Here is a 19,479-nt window from a genome sequence, read left to right on the forward strand (position 1 = left end):
CTCTGCTATCACGTTGCACCCAGAAGTCTGGAAACACATCTGCTTGAATGACACTGTAGTTTGAGTCTAACAAGTACTATCCCATGGCTGGATAGTAACACCAACTGTTTCATGCTATGGTGGATGAGTGATCACACCAACTTAGGTGTAATTCGGGGTGTTTTTACTTATCTGACCCAGTTACATAACATCAGCAATGGAGCAATAATATACACTTTCATGTTTAAGACTTTAAAATAACAACAGTGACTGTGTGAAGCTAATAACGCTGACGTTGCTCCTTTGCTATACACAACCGGGAAAACAACCCCACCTTGACACGTCTACCTCCAACTGCCTCCACTCTGAACTCACCTGTCAAGCTCGGTTTCCTTCTGCAGGCCCTTCTGGGTCACCCCGATCAGGTCCTCCTCCAGCTGCAAGATCTTGGCGGTGGCCTCCTCAAGCCTCCTTTTTACCTCCTCCCGCTCCTCCTGCAGGGCCTGGGATGAACTCTGCACCTCCTGGGGGATAAAGGCACAGACATTTTGTGGGACTAAAGCGCAGAAGGAAAAGGACACTTCATGAACGGGTGGCCGGCTTCCGGCAACATTCTGGAACACTGTCGGAATTGATTTTCCGCATCAGTGGCGGTTTTCCCCAGTCACACATACAGCTTCAATCTATATCATTTAATTTACGGATAACGCTTGTTCACACATGACAGTACCTTTTGTCTTGTTCCCCGTTCGTGAAGGACGCCTACCACATCTGTAACGCTAGCATTATTTATATTCATCAATTGTCTCTGTGCAGACTGAACGAAACTCTCATTTCTAAGTTTGTCCATATATATCCATCCATTCATTATCCAAACTGCTTATCCTGCTGTCAGGATCGCGGGGATGCTGGAGCCTCTCTCTCTCTCTCTCTCTCTCTCTCTCTCTCTCTCTCTCTCTCTCTCTCTCTCTCTCTCTCTCTCTCTCTATATATATATGCTTACTGATTTACAAATACATCTCCTGCTTAACACAACTGCCTGCTGTGTACAAGTCACGGTTACCCTTGCTGTGATTGGTTCATTTGCTCCTGTTAAAGCATCTCAGTATGGGCATCTAATGACTTCTGTCCCCACTATTGCTGTTTGGTAATGTTTTAGTAAATGTTACTGTTCCTTGAGTCACCAAATTGCTGATACGACTATCACGGATGACTGACTCCAGCTTTGTTCACACACGAACCCGAGGTTTTCGTTTCTTAGTACAAAAAAGATGAATAAAAAAATCTTAACTTTAGTGAAGATTTCACACTTTCAACTCAAGTAAAGAATATCAGATGTGACTGGAGTGAGCTTATTATTATTTTTGTTTGTTTGTTGGTTTATTTGTTTTATTTCAACCCCCCCCCTTTTTCTCCCCAGTTATGTCCGGCCAATTACCCCACTCTTCCAAGCCGTCCCGGTGGCTGCTCCACCCCCTCTGCCGATCCAGGGAGGGCTGCAGACTACCACGTGCCTCCTCCGATACACATGGAGTCACCAGCCGCTTCTTTTCACCTGACAGTGAGGAGTTTCATCAGGCGGATGTAGCATGTGGGAGGATCATGCTATTCCCCCCAGTCCCCCTCTCCCCCATAACAGGCGCCCCGACTGACCAGAGGAGGCGCTAGTGCAGCGACCAGGACACACACCCACATCTGGCTTCCCACCCGGAGATACAGCCAATTGTGTCTGTGGAGTGAGCTTATTAACTTGACATAACACCGACAAAAATATTTACCCATGTTGCCTTTCTGATCCTATTAATGCTCCATTTTTTTATTTTTCATTCGCTTGTGATTTAAGTTGATGAAGTTGTTTGCTGTTTAACCCGTGCACATGGCGAAGCCTACGGCGAAAGCGATTGATTACAACGCCGATGCTCATTTTGCAACAGTTTGAGGAGCGTTGGTGCCACGAGGCAGTGAGAACAGAAAGTATTGGAAGAGCTGACATACCTTAGACCGGTTATTAAAAGACTCCATGTAAGCCTGGGTTTTAAAGAAATCCCGATTTCAAAACCATTTGAACCCTTTAATCGAAATATTGCCTTTAACTGACTTCTCCCTGTAATCAGCATCAGTCTTCATGTGAACATACTCCTTAAGTTATTTGCATAGAGCATCGCCTGGACCCAGACACGGCAGCGTTTCACTTTTACAACTCTCTTACTATCTTGGAAGGTATTTGGGAAACTATGTGGGAGATATTCCCATACAGCGGAAATGGAAAAGGATCGAAGGACTTCTAACTAGGGATCGTAATCACCGCTCGCCAACCCCGATTTAAACCCGATTTCATTTTGTTAATTTTAGGAGTTTAAAGATGCTTTAAAACACATATTCCATCACTGTCTGGATTGCTTAAGACTAAAGTCTGCAGGATAAATTTTACTTCAAAAATAATGGCGCTTCTTTTTGGCCAGGTTCTCTAAAACATGAACTCAAATATTTGTAATTAACATTTCTTTGATTAATGTGCGCTTTGCAAAGAGTTGTGACACAAAGGCACACATTTCTTCCACAGTCCATTAAAGAAAGTGTTTTGTGATCAGAGGCCCTGTATCAAATGAATACAGTACACATAAATATGTACACCTTTATACATCCCAATACACTTCAGACTACATGTAGTGATTTGTTTAGTTGTTTGTTTTTACTATCATACTTCTTCTGCTATCAGAACTGTTACTATTAACTACTCGATAATTTGTTAGAACCAATCTAGAGCTTTATAGATTTAGATGACCAAGTCCATTAAGATCCGGGAATAATGAAAGTTTCCATGGGAAATCTTCCCATTCTCTGCAGCTCTTATGTACAGCACACCTACTAACAATAAATTCTTTCGTTTCAGGACGCAACTCTGACAGGAAATAAACCTTTTTTTTCCCCCACTTCGATGAAGCCGAGTTTTTGTTTCTCAGACAGTACTGTGGTAGCTACACGGCAAAGGATATTTGGATTTTTTTTCTCCAGTATGTTTATAGGAAGAATTTTGGAATCATTTTTTTTCGCACTTCATAAAAAAAATCATATAAAAGTATAGCCATAAAATTAACAGCCATAAAATCTGTAATCGTGTTTTCGGCTCAGAGCTCTTTTAAAGCTCAGCAGATTTATGGTACATAACATTCATATGAGTAATCATTGACACGGTTTTTGGTTAATAGTATTATTGTAATGCTATTAAAAAAAGATAACAAAACCCGATTAACAACTGTTGATAATACAGACATCCACTGCTGTCAGTTTGATTTATTCTTTGGGCGAGTTTCGATGACGGTTCAGACTGGGGAATGTCACTTGGGCTCACACTAGGGGGTGCTGAGAGACTACGTGGCCAAATGCAAAACTCACCATTGATCAGCTGCAATAACACAACAGCCTCGTCCCCTGAACCGTTTTGTGCATACAACCTCAGGTTTGTCTATTTGCCGATGCAAATGTATTTTTAATTTTTTTTTGACAATATCTGTTGCTAATTTACCACCAATTCCAATTACACATTTGAAAAAAAAATTCAATTGGAGCATGTTGATGTTATTCACTAAATCTCTTAAGTTTTTAAAGAAACCTGTCCAATCCCAGTTAAATGTTTGTTTTCCTTCCCTTCGCCTCTGTTTTTTTAATCTGCCGTTGTAAAAACTGCCGTTCTGTCCTCTGCTCACTTGGTTCTCTTGTCTCAGTTGGGCACACGCCTCCTTCTCCTGCACTAACTCCTTCTGCAGGCTCTCCTTCTCCGCCTCCAGCTGCTCCTTCTCCTGTTGAAGGATGGCCATGTTTTTGGCCAGCTCCTCCTTCTCTCTTTGGGCCTCTTCCATCTTTTGCTGTGTAGAAAGGGAATTTGGAAAGGGAGTTGTAAAAAATTGCAGTTGTTTGATACTCAATTACTGATCACTTAATAATACTTATCACTTATTCCAACATGTGTTTTTACAAGTATGTCATTATGACATCATACTGATACGGCTTCAAATGGATGAAGAGATTTCTTGATGTGGATGTGTTTGACAGCTCTACGGGTATTCGGTACCTCCAGGAAGCCGGCCTTGGTAGTGACCACCAGGATGTCGGAGTTGCATTCATCCTCCACGGTTAGCAGTTCATCCTCAGAGGGGCTGCTGGCACGAAACTGGAACGGTGTGCTGGCCCCCCGGATCTCCCCTTTGTGGGTCACGTAGCAGAACTGGTAAAACTCTCCATCGTCATTGGGCACATAGTATCCTGGAGGGGGGGGGGGGAATCTTAATTGAGCTGGTGGTCCGGCGTCGCACACAAGCAAGGATCAAAGTATCTCCAACCCTAACCAACAAACTAAAGACAATTTAGGACCTTAGCCCTCAACTTTACCTCTCGGCTTATCCAAAACCACTACCTCATTTTCAAGCTGTAACCTGAAACAAGTACAAAAAAAAAAAACGGTTGTGCGTTTACGACTCTCCGAGCTGGGGAACACAATTGTGTATTTACAAAGTCGCGGTTTTAAATCTAAAAAGCTTTGTCAAACGCCTCTCCCTTTCTCCAGTCTTCCTTGTCACTCTCCGCAGTATACACCAGAGCATACAGTATAAAAATAATACCTCATAAAACAAAAAAATTATAAAGATACAGTGATACCGCCTCGTTAAAACCAAACTCTCTGGATAGTTTCGCACTTAACTGTGTTCGCTGTTTGGATGTAAAGGCTTAACGGTCCTCTGAAGAGTCCTCTGACATGTGGTTACTGAAAAGGTGACAGAGTTATGTGAAGCTATGATCCAATCTTACCCTGGAACACCACAGATCTATTGACTGCGGTGCCTTCCACGTAGTTCTCAGGGAGAGGAGACCACAAGAATGTGTAATAGTCCCTTGCCGTGCTCCAACCGACCTGCAAGACAGTAAATGTGGGGAATTCCATTCAAGCCCGTGATCTCTCCACATCAATGTAGGATAATAACATTGAAGTAATAAGTCCAACTCATTGCTTTGGAATTACTCCTGACAAAAAAAAGGGAACCATTTCTGCAAGCTGGTCCGACTTCTGGTGGCCACATGCATGTGGCCAGCCCTCACCGTGAACAAGCCCAAATCCTGAAAAGCGGCTACAACTCACTTCAGACAGGAAGAGGAAAATAGGTGAAAATTTTATACATAGGCAACTTCAAAATGAAAACCAAAATGTAATTATATATATTTTATGTGTTGTTAAATGATGGCTGATGGAGGGAGGGGTGGTAGTACAGAAAATACATCCATAACTTCAGCCTAGTGCCATAAAACTGTCAAACAAAATCAGAGTCACATCAAGTTGGCTGGGTTTCTCTGCGTGCACGCTTAGGCACACACATGCATCCAAAACAAGCCTGGTTCAACCAGCCCATTACATGGGGCCTCCACCACAACACTGTTTGAAACAGACGAGTCTTTCTGTGCTTGGTGAATTTGCTTAGTGAATTTTGAATAGCCACGCGACTAGATTACATTCAGACCTGTGCAGGATTATTTTTTTGCGCTTTGCAGCAGATGTGGCTTTTGATGTATGCAACCTTTGCTGACTATCTTAAGCAGCTCTTTTTCTCACCGGTGTACTAACAGCCTCCTGTTACAACGATGTGAGTGTTCATCAGAGCCAGAGATAGAGAGGGGCTGCTGCTCCCAAAGCCCCTGGTTGTTACCAGGAGAGAGTTCCAGCTCCCAGCAGTAAAAGCACAGGAAGCAATTAAAACATGTGCCTAGTTAGTGAGCGTCATTACTGAAGGCTAGCCTTCACCGCTCTACTCATTAGAGCCGCGGAGGTAGCAGTGGGTGAAAACTCTAAGAGGAACTCTTTGACTTTAGACAAGAGGGTTGTGCAGTGCAGGTAACTACCAGGAGAAGCCTACATAAAGCGGCCATAAAAACCTTCAGTCACATGGCCGAAGCAGGAGGTTTTATTCTTGGGGGATCTCAATGGACTGGTCTCTGAGGTAACAGCGTGAGACAGTACAGCTTCAACCTCCAAGACAGAATATCTCCAAACCAACTAAACGCTGCAGGAGTAATCGCACAGTCATCAATGATTAATCTCAGATTCCCACCGGAGCAAAACTAAAACCGAAATGAAATGTTCTACCAGCTTTCCAACAGTCGTGCTTCTGCAGGAGAGCGGATGACGGCTGGTAGCAGCGTTTCTGCAGCAGGTAGTCAGTCTACTGTCTATGTGCCAGTCAGGAGTGCATAAATTCATGAGCAAGGCATTCATGAATCACATAGAGAGGCTGTGCTGTGCGACAGGTTAATTATAAAGCCGCGTTTGCCTCCTCCCGGGCCGCACCGGCAACCTGTCCCGACAACACTCCTCGGCGAAGCTTAGAACAGCTCACATCACGCCTTATGGTAAATGTTCCAACATCAAAGGGCCAAAGGCTGCGTTTGTCCGTGTTCAAACAGGAACCTGCCGCCCCATCCATTGATGATAAATAGATGGCTGGACCCTAGTTGGGTTTTGTTCAATTTGGCAGGAATAGGTGTGTAATTTGTACTTTTGTGGCTAATGTTAGGTTTACACAATTATTATTAATTGGGACCATAAATTCGAAAATAAATTGCAAATTACCTGATCTTTTTAATCAGGAGAGGAGCAAATTTCACTGCTGCTTTACATAGCCGCATTCCAAGCTCATGTAATGTACACTGCATTGATTTTTGTTGTTGTTGTTGTTGCACCAAGCGAGCTATACAAATAAAGTCTGATTGATTGATGGAGGGATTATACGATCCAGAGCTCATGTCACTCCATCTGGCCCCGCCTATATCTCGCCAACATGTTCCATCATCAGGGTTATTTAAAGGCAGCGAATGATGTGTCCAAAATCAACAAAGAACAGTAGTACTCGGAATCAATCAAAAGGTAGTATCAGCCCTGGCAGCATCACTGGCAGCAAATAACAACTTAATTTGTAATAAGGTACAGTACGGGGCTGGTGCACTCCGAGCAAAGTGACTCAAGATCCAGATATCTGTTTGCATGCGAAAAGCCAGGGCTTGGCACCAAACGTCTCATCTGTCAGCAGAGCCAGGAACATTTACAGGATTTATGGTCCTGCACTCAGCCTTTTCCACCTTTACTCTGTGTTTTAGAGTCTTAAGGAATTAGTGTGTGCGCAAGAAACATACCGCCACAGTCTGTGCCTCGCTTAAGGGGGAAAAACACAACGTGGTATGCCATCCAACTAGAACAGACTGTTGAATACAATGTTTAACCCCCCCTCCCCCTCCCCCAAGTCATTACCTGATCCGCCCCCAGCAGCCAAACGTAATGTCATTTCTCACAGAGCCTTGGCATTCCCATTTCTGCATGCCTCACTCTGTCTTTCTCTCACACACATCCAAATAAAATGCTGAGGGAAGCACACTCTGTTTATGAAGCCATTTTATAGTCAGGCTGGAGGAGCGCACTCAGTAGAGTGCAGATCTCCAATAGGCGTACATATCTCCCCCTTCTCCGGTACTCGAACTTGGCCACAAACCTCCCTTTTTTTCACCTAACGGGAGAAAGGAACGACACGCACACAAGGGCAGGAAAACCAGTCTTTTTCATGCCATTATAAGACTTTTGCACAGCGCCCAAGTCAACTGAACGAGAAATGGGAGGGGGGTTGAATATGCAGCGCAAAATCTACCTAATAAAAATGTTTTGCCTGTCAGTCTGTGGATGTGCAGCCTCCTAGACGGACCCTCACACAAAATCGACCAAGTCTGACATGAAATGACAGTGATCAGGCGATCATAATTTCAAAGCCCTTATTAAGACTTCAAATGTGTTTAACTGTTGCGGTTTTCATGATATAACATGAATCATGGCGAATGGCTGCTCTGTTGATTGACTTCCGTTCATAACACAACACGAAGAAAACATAGCTCAGCCATGGGAAAGGATTTATTTTAGCTACCAGGATGATTTCGAGCTGTGATTGTGATTAATCCTACTTTTTGACATTGTATTTTTATAGTGGCGTTTGAACATTCGAGACTATGGCACTTCTGCGAAGCAGTGAGGTGGATAAGGGGAATTATTTGTGGTTCATCCAGTGTGTCTCCAGTTCTCCTGTGCTGACATCAGCAGTGAATGATTTGATGGCTTGCGAAATACGATCGACTTCTCGTTTACTTTCACGACTCATACCCGAATGCATAATGTTTTGGTTTTGACACTGTCGCTGCCCGATCTGACTCAGCCGGCGATGTGAGTCGACCGTAGATGTGAGCTGCGCATGTGCATGGTTGACTCGGATTGGAAAGCGACAGAAAGCAGCGCTGGTCGAGCGAGCTAGGGAGTGAATGAAGAGAGGGAGCAGCGATTGCGAGAGCAAACATTTTTCAGGGTTTTGAATCACCACAACCACGACAGGTTCTTCATTATCAAGTCATATCTGTGAACAAAAAAACTTTAGGCTGAGGTCCTGTAGCTTGCGAGATTAGCTGCAACACACACACACACGACCATATTCTACAAAAAAATTAAAACAAATTTGTGACACGGCTGTGTCACTGTGGAGGTTTAGACGAGGTAAATGTCGACATTACCAGTCACATTTATTACGCCACAGACATACAGAACATCTGAACAGTACACAGAGCCACACACAGATCTGGCCGGCACGGAGATCTTTCCCAGTTTTTCCCTGGCGCACTGCACACCCCTTCCTCTCTTCCTTGGCTCCGCGTCCTTGCGGTGATTGCCAGCCAGCAACAGCCCTGCCTAGTGCACTGTGCTGTCCCATGGCACACACGGCACATCCCCGCCCTTACCCGCGACCCAGAACTCCCTCACAGCATCGGTCCACTCCGGCTCTCCCTCGACCCCTCTCTCCATCCTCACCAGCTTGTTGCCTCTGTCCCTCTCGTTCGTCTCTTGTACGCGCCTCCACCCGGTGTGGTGGTGGTGGAGAGGCTCCAGTTGCCATGCTAGCCCAAGAGCCGGACCCTGTTGCTCAGAAGGGAGGATAAATGCTCCACCCTCACACGAACTCGCTTCAGGTGTGTCTTCCTCCCCGCTGGCGCTAACAAGCCCCACACTAACGCACCTCGGTGTGTGTGTGTGTTCCTTCCCACTGGCACAAAATTATTTGAGAGACGCCAACAACTGAGAGAACACCTCTTGCAGAGTTTCATGCAGGACTGCCAAACTGTGAGTTGGCTGGGTGTGTGGTGCTATGCTACACAGGAAACTCATGAGAACCAACTCAAAACGAAGAGCAAAAGATGCTGGAATGGGAAAAAAACGTGTATCTAGTGGATACATACTCTTTATGACTAAGTTATATGCTTGTGTGTAGTGTACTCTAACTTATCTATGTAAACTGTGCAGCCTTCACTGGTTGCTTTATAATCTATCGCTATCATGTAGAAACCAGTTTAGGTTAACAACATTGATGTTCTGGTAAGCGAAATAATGCAATTTAAAGATCAAACTATTTGGGCTTCTGTTATGTACAAAAATCCTATTTCTGTAATTCCAATACATTCCCATCAAAGCAACTGCAATACCATAAACAGATGCCTCCATCGCAGTGAATGCAGTGCAAAAATGTTCAGGCAGAATCCAACACACATCCGGAGACCCACTGATTTGAAGAATTACATTGAATAGATGATTACTATTATCTCATATTTGCACCAATTTGTTATATAAAAATCCAAATTTGTAATATAAAGGAAAAAAAGACTCACTTTGTGTTATGTGTCACAGTGAGTGAGGCATCAAATCAAATTTCAGCTGGGTGAACGCTTTCTTTGCAAATAAAACACGGTTTGGGTTACGATTCTGCAAAGTTTTGATCCAATATGATCCAAGACTCAAGATTCAGGTCCCAGCAGAGTAACAAGCCTTCTGGTCTACAGCAGCCGCAAGCATTATGCTGCATCTCCGCTCCCATCAATCATTACAGGAGCAGGCCAAAATCAATTACTGCCACTGTATTGGATTTAATGTGCTCCTATAACCAGATCCATCTGGGACACTCCACGTGTGTGGCAGGGCCAAAATACCCTACTGCCACTGCCAATATCAATTTTTAGATTAGCAACGGCAATGACTGCACTCAAAACGACTGAGAGGAGATTTAATTTTACTCTCAGTGACGAGTCAATACTCTGCCCACTACAAGGCACCAGTGAAACCTCAGTTATGCAGCTTCTACAAACAAGAAAAAGTTTCGTTCTGTTTTATTAAGCCAGACACTGCTTGTTTGTAATTATTACTCATATCACTGAATGATCGAGGGTAGCAGACAAAAATATACGCAAAAAAAAAAACAAACATAACTGATAAAATCACACTAACAGGGACAAAAACATGCTGCAACACAGTAAAGAGTACTCACCTTGAATATGCCGACCCAGTCTTTCTGATGTGGTTTTATGAACTGTGTGAGGGTGTAGTGACACTCCAGCGCAGCATGGGGCAGGTAACTCTTCCCCACATTCTGGAAGATGACATGAGCAAAGTTCGACGTGTCCATGTTGTTGCCTAGTAACGCCTGGTCTAGGAACAGCGCCATAAATCACTCAGCACTGGCTACAGGGAAAGAGGCAAACAGACAAAATAAATATTACAACAAAATAAAACGGTATTTGCTTATTTATTCCTTGTTTGTTTTGAGCTTTTGTCAACACTGCACTTCACGACTATATTTCTCTTATTTTGCAAGAAAATCCATGGTTGGATTTGAGACCATGTACACTTCTGGGTCTTACAGGCACCCCGACCGACCAGAGGAGGCGCTAGTGCAGCGACCAGGACACATACCCACATCCGGCTTCCCACCCGCAGACGCGGCCAATTGTGTGTTGTAGGGACAGCCGACCAAGCCGGCGGTAACACGGGGATTCCAACCGGAGAGCCCCGCTTCCTGTATCTTTGTACTGTTTTCTATGCAAAGTGTTGTTTTGAGCACTGTCAACTCTATACAGGGTCCTGACCTCTTTTTAGAGCCTACATCACTGGTGACACGAAAAAGTGACACCTGAATTATTAACAAAGAAACTAACAAACAAAAGGATAAGACTCAAAAGTGATAAACAAACGACTTATAACAAACAACAATAAATTCCATCAGGCATTAAAGGGAGGGGGAAAACACACGCTACATCCCCCTGGTGAAACTCCTCACTGTCAGGTGAAAAGAAGCAGCTGGCGACTCCACGTGTATCGGAGGAGGCATGTGGTAGTCAGCAGCCCACCCCACCCCCAGCTCCACCCCGGATCGACAGAGGGGGTGTAGAAGCGACCAGGACGGCTCAGAGAGCGGGATGATTGGCCAGGTACAATCGGGGAGAACTAAAAAAAAAATTTTAAAAAGGAGGAGAAAGGCAAAATTACACCATAATTATTAACAGAGAAAATAGCCTTCATATTTAAAACTCTACGACATCATTCTAGATGATTAAATTCATTATTAACATAGTAGACAGTGAATTAGGCTTTTCTTTTTTGTATTATAATTTTATCACCTTTTTTTTAACCAACCCTCAGCCAAAAAGAAGAGCAAATAACTTTTTGGATGTATCCACTTTCTGTCTTGTTCTGTGTTCTTCTCCTTTCGGCTTGTTCCCCATCTCCCAGGGGTCGCCACAGCGGATTTGATTGTTTCCATCGGTACCCTGTGAGGTCACAGCACCGATGGCGGTCTTGTCAATCCCCATAATGATTTGGCAAAATTTTACGTCGGCTACCCTTCTTGACACAACCACTAACCCCTATGGACGGGGGGCAAAGGTAGAGCGCTTGATGCCATCCCACTATTCATGGACTTACGTCCACGCCCGTCCCCATTCTGCCTGTGTTGTGAGGTTGTTTTTCATCTTGTTTGCTGTTTCTGTGTGCATATTGTGCCAGCTCTGTTGTCCCTGCTAATGCCTGATTTTGTGTGATGTCACGCTAACCGATAGCCTTCCCTGCTCAAAAAGGCAGCACTGGTTATGTGTGTAGGTCAGCGGACATGGTCTATACGTGACGGGATTTCGGAGGGGTGTATGTCTGCAATACTATAAGCCTTTGTGAGACAGGGTCACCCAGAAAGCCATTCGCTGCAGCACTGTGCTCAGCGACGTTTTAGGTGTACCTACACAGAAGCAGACCAAGGGGGTCCTGCAAGCTGCTAATTGTAGCAACAAACCTGCCATGTTAGAAACAAGAGGAAAATGGCATGGCCTGTGGTGGCCTTGCATGGAACTGAACAACAAGCAGGCTATTTTTATGTTGTATTGGAAATTGTGAACGTTTTTGCATGATTTCAATGTTAAAGCAAATGTTAAAGCCTCTCAAGCCTCACTGTACACAATTTTACTGTAGAACCACCATTAATTGTTTCTTTGCCTCCATTTTAACTGTACAGCTGCAACTAATTGTTTGGTTTTCTCCCCCCAGAGACGAACTAGCCAACCACGAGTATTTGAAAAAGTAAGTTCCTTTCAAGTTCAATTAATTGTTTCCAGCCTAAAAATGCTGCAAACATTAATGTGAATCTACCAGAAAAGGGACAAATATGTGTCTTTTTAGCAAGGTAGCGTTGTATGTACAAGGTGGTGACCTTGTGAACATTACATTCAAATGTTTGGGGGCTTGCAACTATACAGTCAGGTTCATAAATCGTCGGTAGTCACCCAGGGTCGAGTGTAACTGTCCTCCTTCAGGTGAGTGTAGAGGCTGATCCTGGAGTCACATAATGGGAGGACACCTGCGTGTGACAGCTTTTTACGTGGAGTGGCTGATGTGCCTGCAGCCACCACACGGTGCTTGGCAGGGGGTGGCCAGAGTCCAATGGCATGGAGAACCAAGACGATTGGAGACCACCCTCTGTTGCAGCCTTCATCTGAAACCTTCCCTTTGACCTATCCACCTTGGGTGACCCTACCAGGAGTCAAGCTCTGGACGGCATAGCTCTTGGGATCATTAGTACACGCAAGCTTCTCCACCAAGGTGGCAATCCAGGAGAAGGTCCATAAATATTTGGATATTTTTATTTTAGCTGTCTACCACAGCATATTGCAGTTGATATTAAATGAATATGAGCTCAGAGACTTTCACCTTTAATTTGAGGGTATTTACATTCAAATTGGGTGAACGATCTAGGAATTACAGCACTTTTTATGTGTTCCCCTCTTTTTAAGGGACCAAAAATAATTGGACAACTGGCTGTTCAGCTGTTCCATGGCAAGGTGTTATTGACTCATTACTTCATTTACAAGTAAACCGATAAAAGGTCTAGAGTTGATTTCAAGTATGGCATTTGCATTTGGACCCTGTTGCTGTTTACTCTCAATATGAAGCCCAAAGAATAAGGAACACGGTGTCCAACAATCAGTTTCACATGCTAATATGGACAAGACCATTAACTAGAGTTACAAAGGCCATGTGTATTATTCACATAGGATTTGGGAATGTCTGCAATCACAGAATTGTAAGATGGCGACAGATGTACTCTTTAAATGAGAAACGAGATCCAGGCAGTGGTTACAGGAAAAAGGTGATAGATTGGCTGAAGCTGTTAGAACAGGACAATGCTATTGACAGAATTTGGTACCATAGATTATACCCAGGGTAAACTACACCTAGTCTGTATGGTTTACCTAAGATACATAAACAGGCTGTGCCACTACGGCCTATTGTTTGTATGATTAACTCAGTGACCTATAACATCTCTTAAGTTTCTTGCATCTATTCTTAACCCGTTGGCAGGCAGTAATGAACATCACATTCAGAGCACTATGGATTTTGTGGATAAGGTGAGGAACATCAATATGGAGAGGGATGAAAAAACGGTCTCTTATGATGTTACATCTCTCTTCACGTAAGTTTCTGTTGATGAAGGAGTGGAGGTAGTCCGTATGAAATTACAAAACGACCCCACCCTTAGCAACAGGACCATCCTTAACACTGACCAAGTATGTCTGCTCCTGAAGCTGTGTCTTCAGTTCACATACAGGGGGCAGTACTAAAGGCAGGGAAATGTATGTGCTATAGGTTCCCCAATCTCACCTGTAGTGGCCAATCTGTATATGGAGGAAGTGGAAAAGAGGACTCCGATGTCCTATCCAGGGACACCACCTAACCATTGGTTCGGGTTGTGGATGACACCTGGGTTAAAATTAAATCTCAGGATGTACCACATTTCACTGACCACATTAACTCTGTGGACAACCACATCATTCACCAGGGAGGATGTGAAAAATTACAGGTTAGCCTTCTTAGACTGTGAAATTGCAATTGGTGATGGGGGACATTTGATTGTTGATGTTTACCGTAAACCAACACATACTGATCAGTACTTAAGGTTTGACTCTCATCATCCACTGGAGCAAAAACTAGGAGTCATCAGGCCGCTGTACCACCAAGCTGACAATGTCCCCACCGACACAGAAAGCCGGGGAAGGGGAGAAATCCCACATTAAACAGGCCCTGGTTAAGTGTGGTTATCCCATATGGGCATTTGTCAAAGCCAGGAAGACGTCCAAACAGTTGCACCAGCCAATCGAAGAGAGGAGAAGGACAACAGCTGCCCAAGTGTGAACCAGTGGTGATTCTGTATGTGGCAGGAGTGTCAGAAAAGCTGAGACGAGTATTTTCCAAACACCGCATCTCACCTGCTTTCAAACCCCAAAACATGCTGCGCCAGAAATTGGTCCAACCCCAAGGATCGGGTCCCTCGGCACAAACAGAGCAATGTAGTGTATGCTGTTAAGTGTCAGGAGGATTGCCGTGACTTGTACACTGGGGAAACTAAACAGATGCTGGCCAAGAGGATGGCACAGGAACTAACACATAAGACCAGGACTCTGCAGTCTACACCCATCTACAGGCCAGTGGCCACTCTTTGGAGGATGAGGATGTGCACATCCTTGATAAAGTGGAATGCTGGTTTGAACGGGGAGTAAAAGAGGCCATCTATGTGAAGAGGGAATGACCATCGCTGAACTGAGCGGGGGCTAAGAGTACATCTGTCGCCATCTTACAATGCTGTGATTGCAGACATTCCCAAACCCTCTGTGAATAGCACACATGACCACTGAAACAAGTTAATGGCCACACCCATATTTGCATATGAAACTGATCGTTAGTTTACGTTGTTATGCAACTGTATTGTTTATAAGTGGGGGGGGGGTACCTGCAGTCAGTTTAGACTGAGGAGGTCACTTGGATGAGTTATGAAACATATCTGTCATAAATGTATCCAGATGATGACTTTCTTTGACGCCATCATTAAGCTGAAAAATTAAAACAAACTCATCACAGAAATAGCAGAAACATTAGGTGTAGCCCAATCAACTATTCGGTACATTCTTGAAAAGAAAGAGCACACTGATGAGCTCAGAAACACCAAAAGGCTTAGAAGACGACAGAAAACAACTGAGGTGGCTGACAGAAGAATTCTTTCCCTGGTTAAGAAAAAACCGCTTCACAGCAGTTGGCCAGATCCAGAACACCCTCCAGGAGGTAGGTGTATCTGTGTCAAAGTCAACAATCAAGAGAAGACTTCACCAGAGGGTTGTACCACAAGATGTAAACCACTGGTAAACCCCAAAAAAAGGAATAGATTAAAGTTTCCCAAAAACATCCAAAAAAGCCTGTACCGCTCTGGAACAACTTCCTATGGCCAGATGAGACAAAGATCAATTTGTGCCAGAATGATGGGAAGAGAAGAGTATGGTGAAGGGAAGGAACTGCTCATGATCCAAAGCATACCACCTCATCTGTGAAGTATGGTGGGGCGGTATTGTTATGATGTGGGCATGTGGTTCCCTTGTATTTACTGATGATGTGACTGCTGACAAAAGCAGCAGCATATTGCGGAAGCAGCCCAAAACTTTAAAGTGGAATGTTCTGCAACGGCCAAGTCAATCACCTGACCTGAATCTAACTGAGCATGTATTTCACTTGCTGAAGGCAAAACGCTCAAAGAACAAGCAGGAACTGAAGACAGCAGCATTAAAGGCCTGACAGAGCATCACCAGGGAAGAAACCCAGTGTCTGGCGAGGTCTGTGGGTTCCAGACTTCAGGGAAAGGATTTGCAACAAACTATTAAAAACGACCATTATTTTATGATTATGTTACTTTGTCCAATTACTTCTGAGCCCCTAAAATTTGGGGGCTATATTTAATAATGGTAATTCCTACATGGTTCATACAATATTTTTGACAAAGCCCTTAAATTAAAGCAGAGTCTACATTTAAAGAACATCTTGATTGTTTCGTTTCATATGCACTGTGGTGGCGTACGGAGCCAAAATGATGAAAATGGTGTCACTGTCCAAATACTAATGGACCTCACCGTTTCCCAAAACCTGTAGCTATTATGGCGCGCACACATGATGAGCAAGAATATCCCATCATATGGCAGCTAACAAACCTTGTTACAGCAAGTTCAGAACACACCACGAACCTGCTGTAACCACTGTTAACATAATGATAGCAAACAAGCTATACAAAACAAAGCATGGACTCCATTTGATCTTTTAGAGACACTGTCCACTATTCATTAAAAGGAACAACTATAACATTTGGAAGACACCCATGGAGCTGGACTCACAAATCACTTACAAAGGGGGTAAAAGTCTTCTTGAGTCAAAATCTTCTCTGAACTTCTACGTAAAGATCTTTATTACATTCATTGATGGGACTACATTTTCATACTCTTCTAACCTTCTAAAAAACAGAGTAATTCATGACATTGTTATAGGCAACATTCTTAAGTGTCTTGTTCTTAACTTTAAGATAACCTCACACTTGACATCCTCACAGTTTCTGATGACCTAATTTTTCAAAAACAAAGCTTCTCTTTTTTTTTTTCTGCGGGAAATTCCACCCCTCTCCCAAGACCTTGCAGCTCTACGGACAAACACTATGGTGACTCCTGCCTTCCTGGCAAGAATCCTGGCATGACTCTAAACAAAAGACTGTCATGTGAGGCCTCCGTTACAGTTAAAACCAAATCCAGCTGGATAAGTCGACCAAATTCATGGATCAGACTCTTCACATCCAGCAATTTAAAGCAACTCCTATTTCAAGGTTTAGTCATCTCCTACTTGAGCTGCTGCACCGCCCTCCAAGTGGGCCTCCTGAAACACTCCCCCCTACTCGTTCACCTCATCCAGCATGCTGCAAATCCCCCTCCATTTCAACCTACCCAAACACGCATGTAACCCTGCCCCCTTAAAGACACACACGACCCCCACGCCCCCTTGCCCCAGAGCGGTAACTACTGATAATGAATTGAATCCTGGTGCTGGCATACAAGGCTGTAAGGGGCTCCGTTTCCCCATATGTCTAGGCCATGATCCAGCCCTACACACTATCTCATGCTCTGAATTCTGCCACTACAAGCCAGTTGGCTCTGCCTTCACTGCACAAGCTTTGTCTCCGAGATCTGATCAAGACTGTTCTCCCTCCTGGCCCCTAAACTGTGGTAAGACCAGGCTACAACATTCAAAACAGCAGAGGTCATCCTCATCTTCCATCACCGACTGACTACTCATCTTTTCCAGAAGTACCTCACTTCACCACGATTTCCCTATTGCTCTATTACAAAACTCAGATCGTGTTATTTTCCACACGTTTTACTCTATAGCAGTCACCCTATGGTACCAGGAAGAGTGTAATGACCCTAATGCCCTGACCTTCGAACTGCTTATTTTCAGACTACCTGTAATTTTTCAAGATAAAAATTGAAGCTTATTCTCCTTTTGTCCCATTTTCTAAGTTGCTCTGGGTAAAAGCACAAGCCATCTGCCTGAAATGTTAAATGAATAACTTGCCTTAGGGTCAAATGAGTGAGGCAAGACTTTCAATATGTTATTCAAAAAGTAAAATTAAAATAGGTTACAACTGAATGTTTGATATTGAGCTTGTACTTGTTCTTAAACGTGATGCTTTATGATAGGAGGCTATTCTTCTAGAATATATTCTAGTGTTCACAAGTTTGTGTACCATTAGCTGGTGTTTCTGCTGATGGCTGTTAAGTTGTATGCTATCAATTCTGCTGATGGCTGTTATGTTGTATGCTATCAGTCATAATGAAGTGGTTCACAGGGTCAATGACTCACATATTATCTAATGGAAATAAAATTTCTGTCATATAGAATGTGATTTAATTAAAAAGCATTCAAATTCCTAAAAATGAGCAAGTAGCATGACTGTATGGGAAATAAATTACAAATTCCAAAGGACAAGATTGACAAGAACCACACTTTTAATACAAATCTTCGCTTCATCTTAATATGTGCCTATGAACGGTTTTGATGCAAGTAAGCAACTTACTCGAGCTACTACCTTACAATGACAGTAACGCGGATTTTTGAATAGATTTATGACTTGACAGAAAATTTTCAGCAAAACAAACAGTAGCATGAACAGCCCTGAACAAGAAAATGTACCCATTTCCCTACAAAACTAACCTTGGGTCCTGTCACGGTGTGCTACCCCATGGATAAGGCAGCAACAGAAATGACAACATAGATCGTATACCTCGAATTTATGTTTTTAAATTGGGTAGAATTAATGGTATTCCCGTAAAATTAGATGTAAATATCCAAGACGATGTGACTGTCGTGCGAAATTTGTTTCAGGGTTTTGTCTGCCTTTTAGCATTAGGCCTAGACCAGCTGCAGGTTTCTCCAACAGGCCTATGTCCGTCACAGTGCATGCTCGGCTGATGGGCAGCCTTAAGAGCTGTTTTAAAAGCCCTCTTCCTTCTGACGTGGTTAAAGGTTTTCCTATTTGTGTGTAAATTCGACTCTCAAGTCTCACTCGCCATCTGACTGTCATGGCTGAAAATGACTGCCAACTGAAATAGACTAGGGGAGGCCTGCTCCAATCTAAACAAAGATCATATCTCGCGTCGTACACACTGTCCACATCGGCAGACGAGGTAACGCGTTAACTGTAAGATATACCGACGCCCATTGTTGAAGAAAAAACCATTTTGATGACGATAAATAACTTAAGTCAACCTTGTAGGTTAGCGCGACGTCCTCCCCGAATAAGCAAACTCGCTAGCATCCGTGTCGGCCGACAAGGTTAGCTGGCTGGCTAATAATTAGCTACGTTATTGCGCAAAGTAACCGATTAACAAAAGTTAAACGCGCCCCATCTCGTCAAACGTTCCCTTACAGACAAAGTCAAACAACGAGCCTCGTACATACCCAGCTGCCATGCTGATTAGCGTCTGAAAACCAAATCTATCTTCTAAACAATTGTTGACGCAGTTCAGCGCTTCCCAGTCCCCTCTTCCTGTAATAACAACAACATTGCGTCATTTCCGGAAAGACGATGCCAACGGGAAATCCACCGATTTGTGTTACAAAAATTACAAGTAAAAAAAATGTAACGCTGTTTTCTTTTCAGAAAACAACGCACGTGACGTTATAACCGTTTAGAGTTGCTTTGCTGTCGATAATGATCGCTATAAAAAGTGTTGTTTAAAGTTTAACATATATATATA

The 19,479-nt window shown here is 43.6% G+C and overlaps 1 protein-coding gene across 1 annotated transcript in view; it reads right to left on the minus strand.

Annotated features, from left to right (window-relative positions):
- tax1bp1b (Tax1 (human T-cell leukemia virus type I) binding protein 1b) overlaps positions 1-19,271 on the minus strand; it is a 36,068-nt gene extending 16,797 nt beyond the window's left edge. The window contains exons 1-6 of the mRNA XM_056285601.1: positions 19,181-19,271; positions 10,365-10,558; positions 4,786-4,888; positions 4,052-4,242; positions 3,687-3,845; positions 355-503 (exon numbers count right to left, since the gene is read on the minus strand). Coding sequence (XP_056141576.1) covers positions 355-503; positions 3,687-3,845; positions 4,052-4,242; positions 4,786-4,888; positions 10,365-10,541 — 779 coding nt within the window. The 5' untranslated portion in view covers positions 10,542-10,558; positions 19,181-19,271. The remainder of the gene's footprint in view (positions 1-354; positions 504-3,686; positions 3,846-4,051; positions 4,243-4,785; positions 4,889-10,364; positions 10,559-19,180) is intronic.
- Between the last annotated feature and the right edge of the window lie 208 nt (positions 19,272-19,479).

Source organism: Lampris incognitus, chromosome 9, assembly GCF_029633865.1.
Source record: "Lampris incognitus isolate fLamInc1 chromosome 9, fLamInc1.hap2, whole genome shotgun sequence".
NCBI classification, from domain to species: domain Eukaryota; kingdom Metazoa; phylum Chordata; class Actinopteri; order Lampriformes; family Lampridae; genus Lampris; species Lampris incognitus.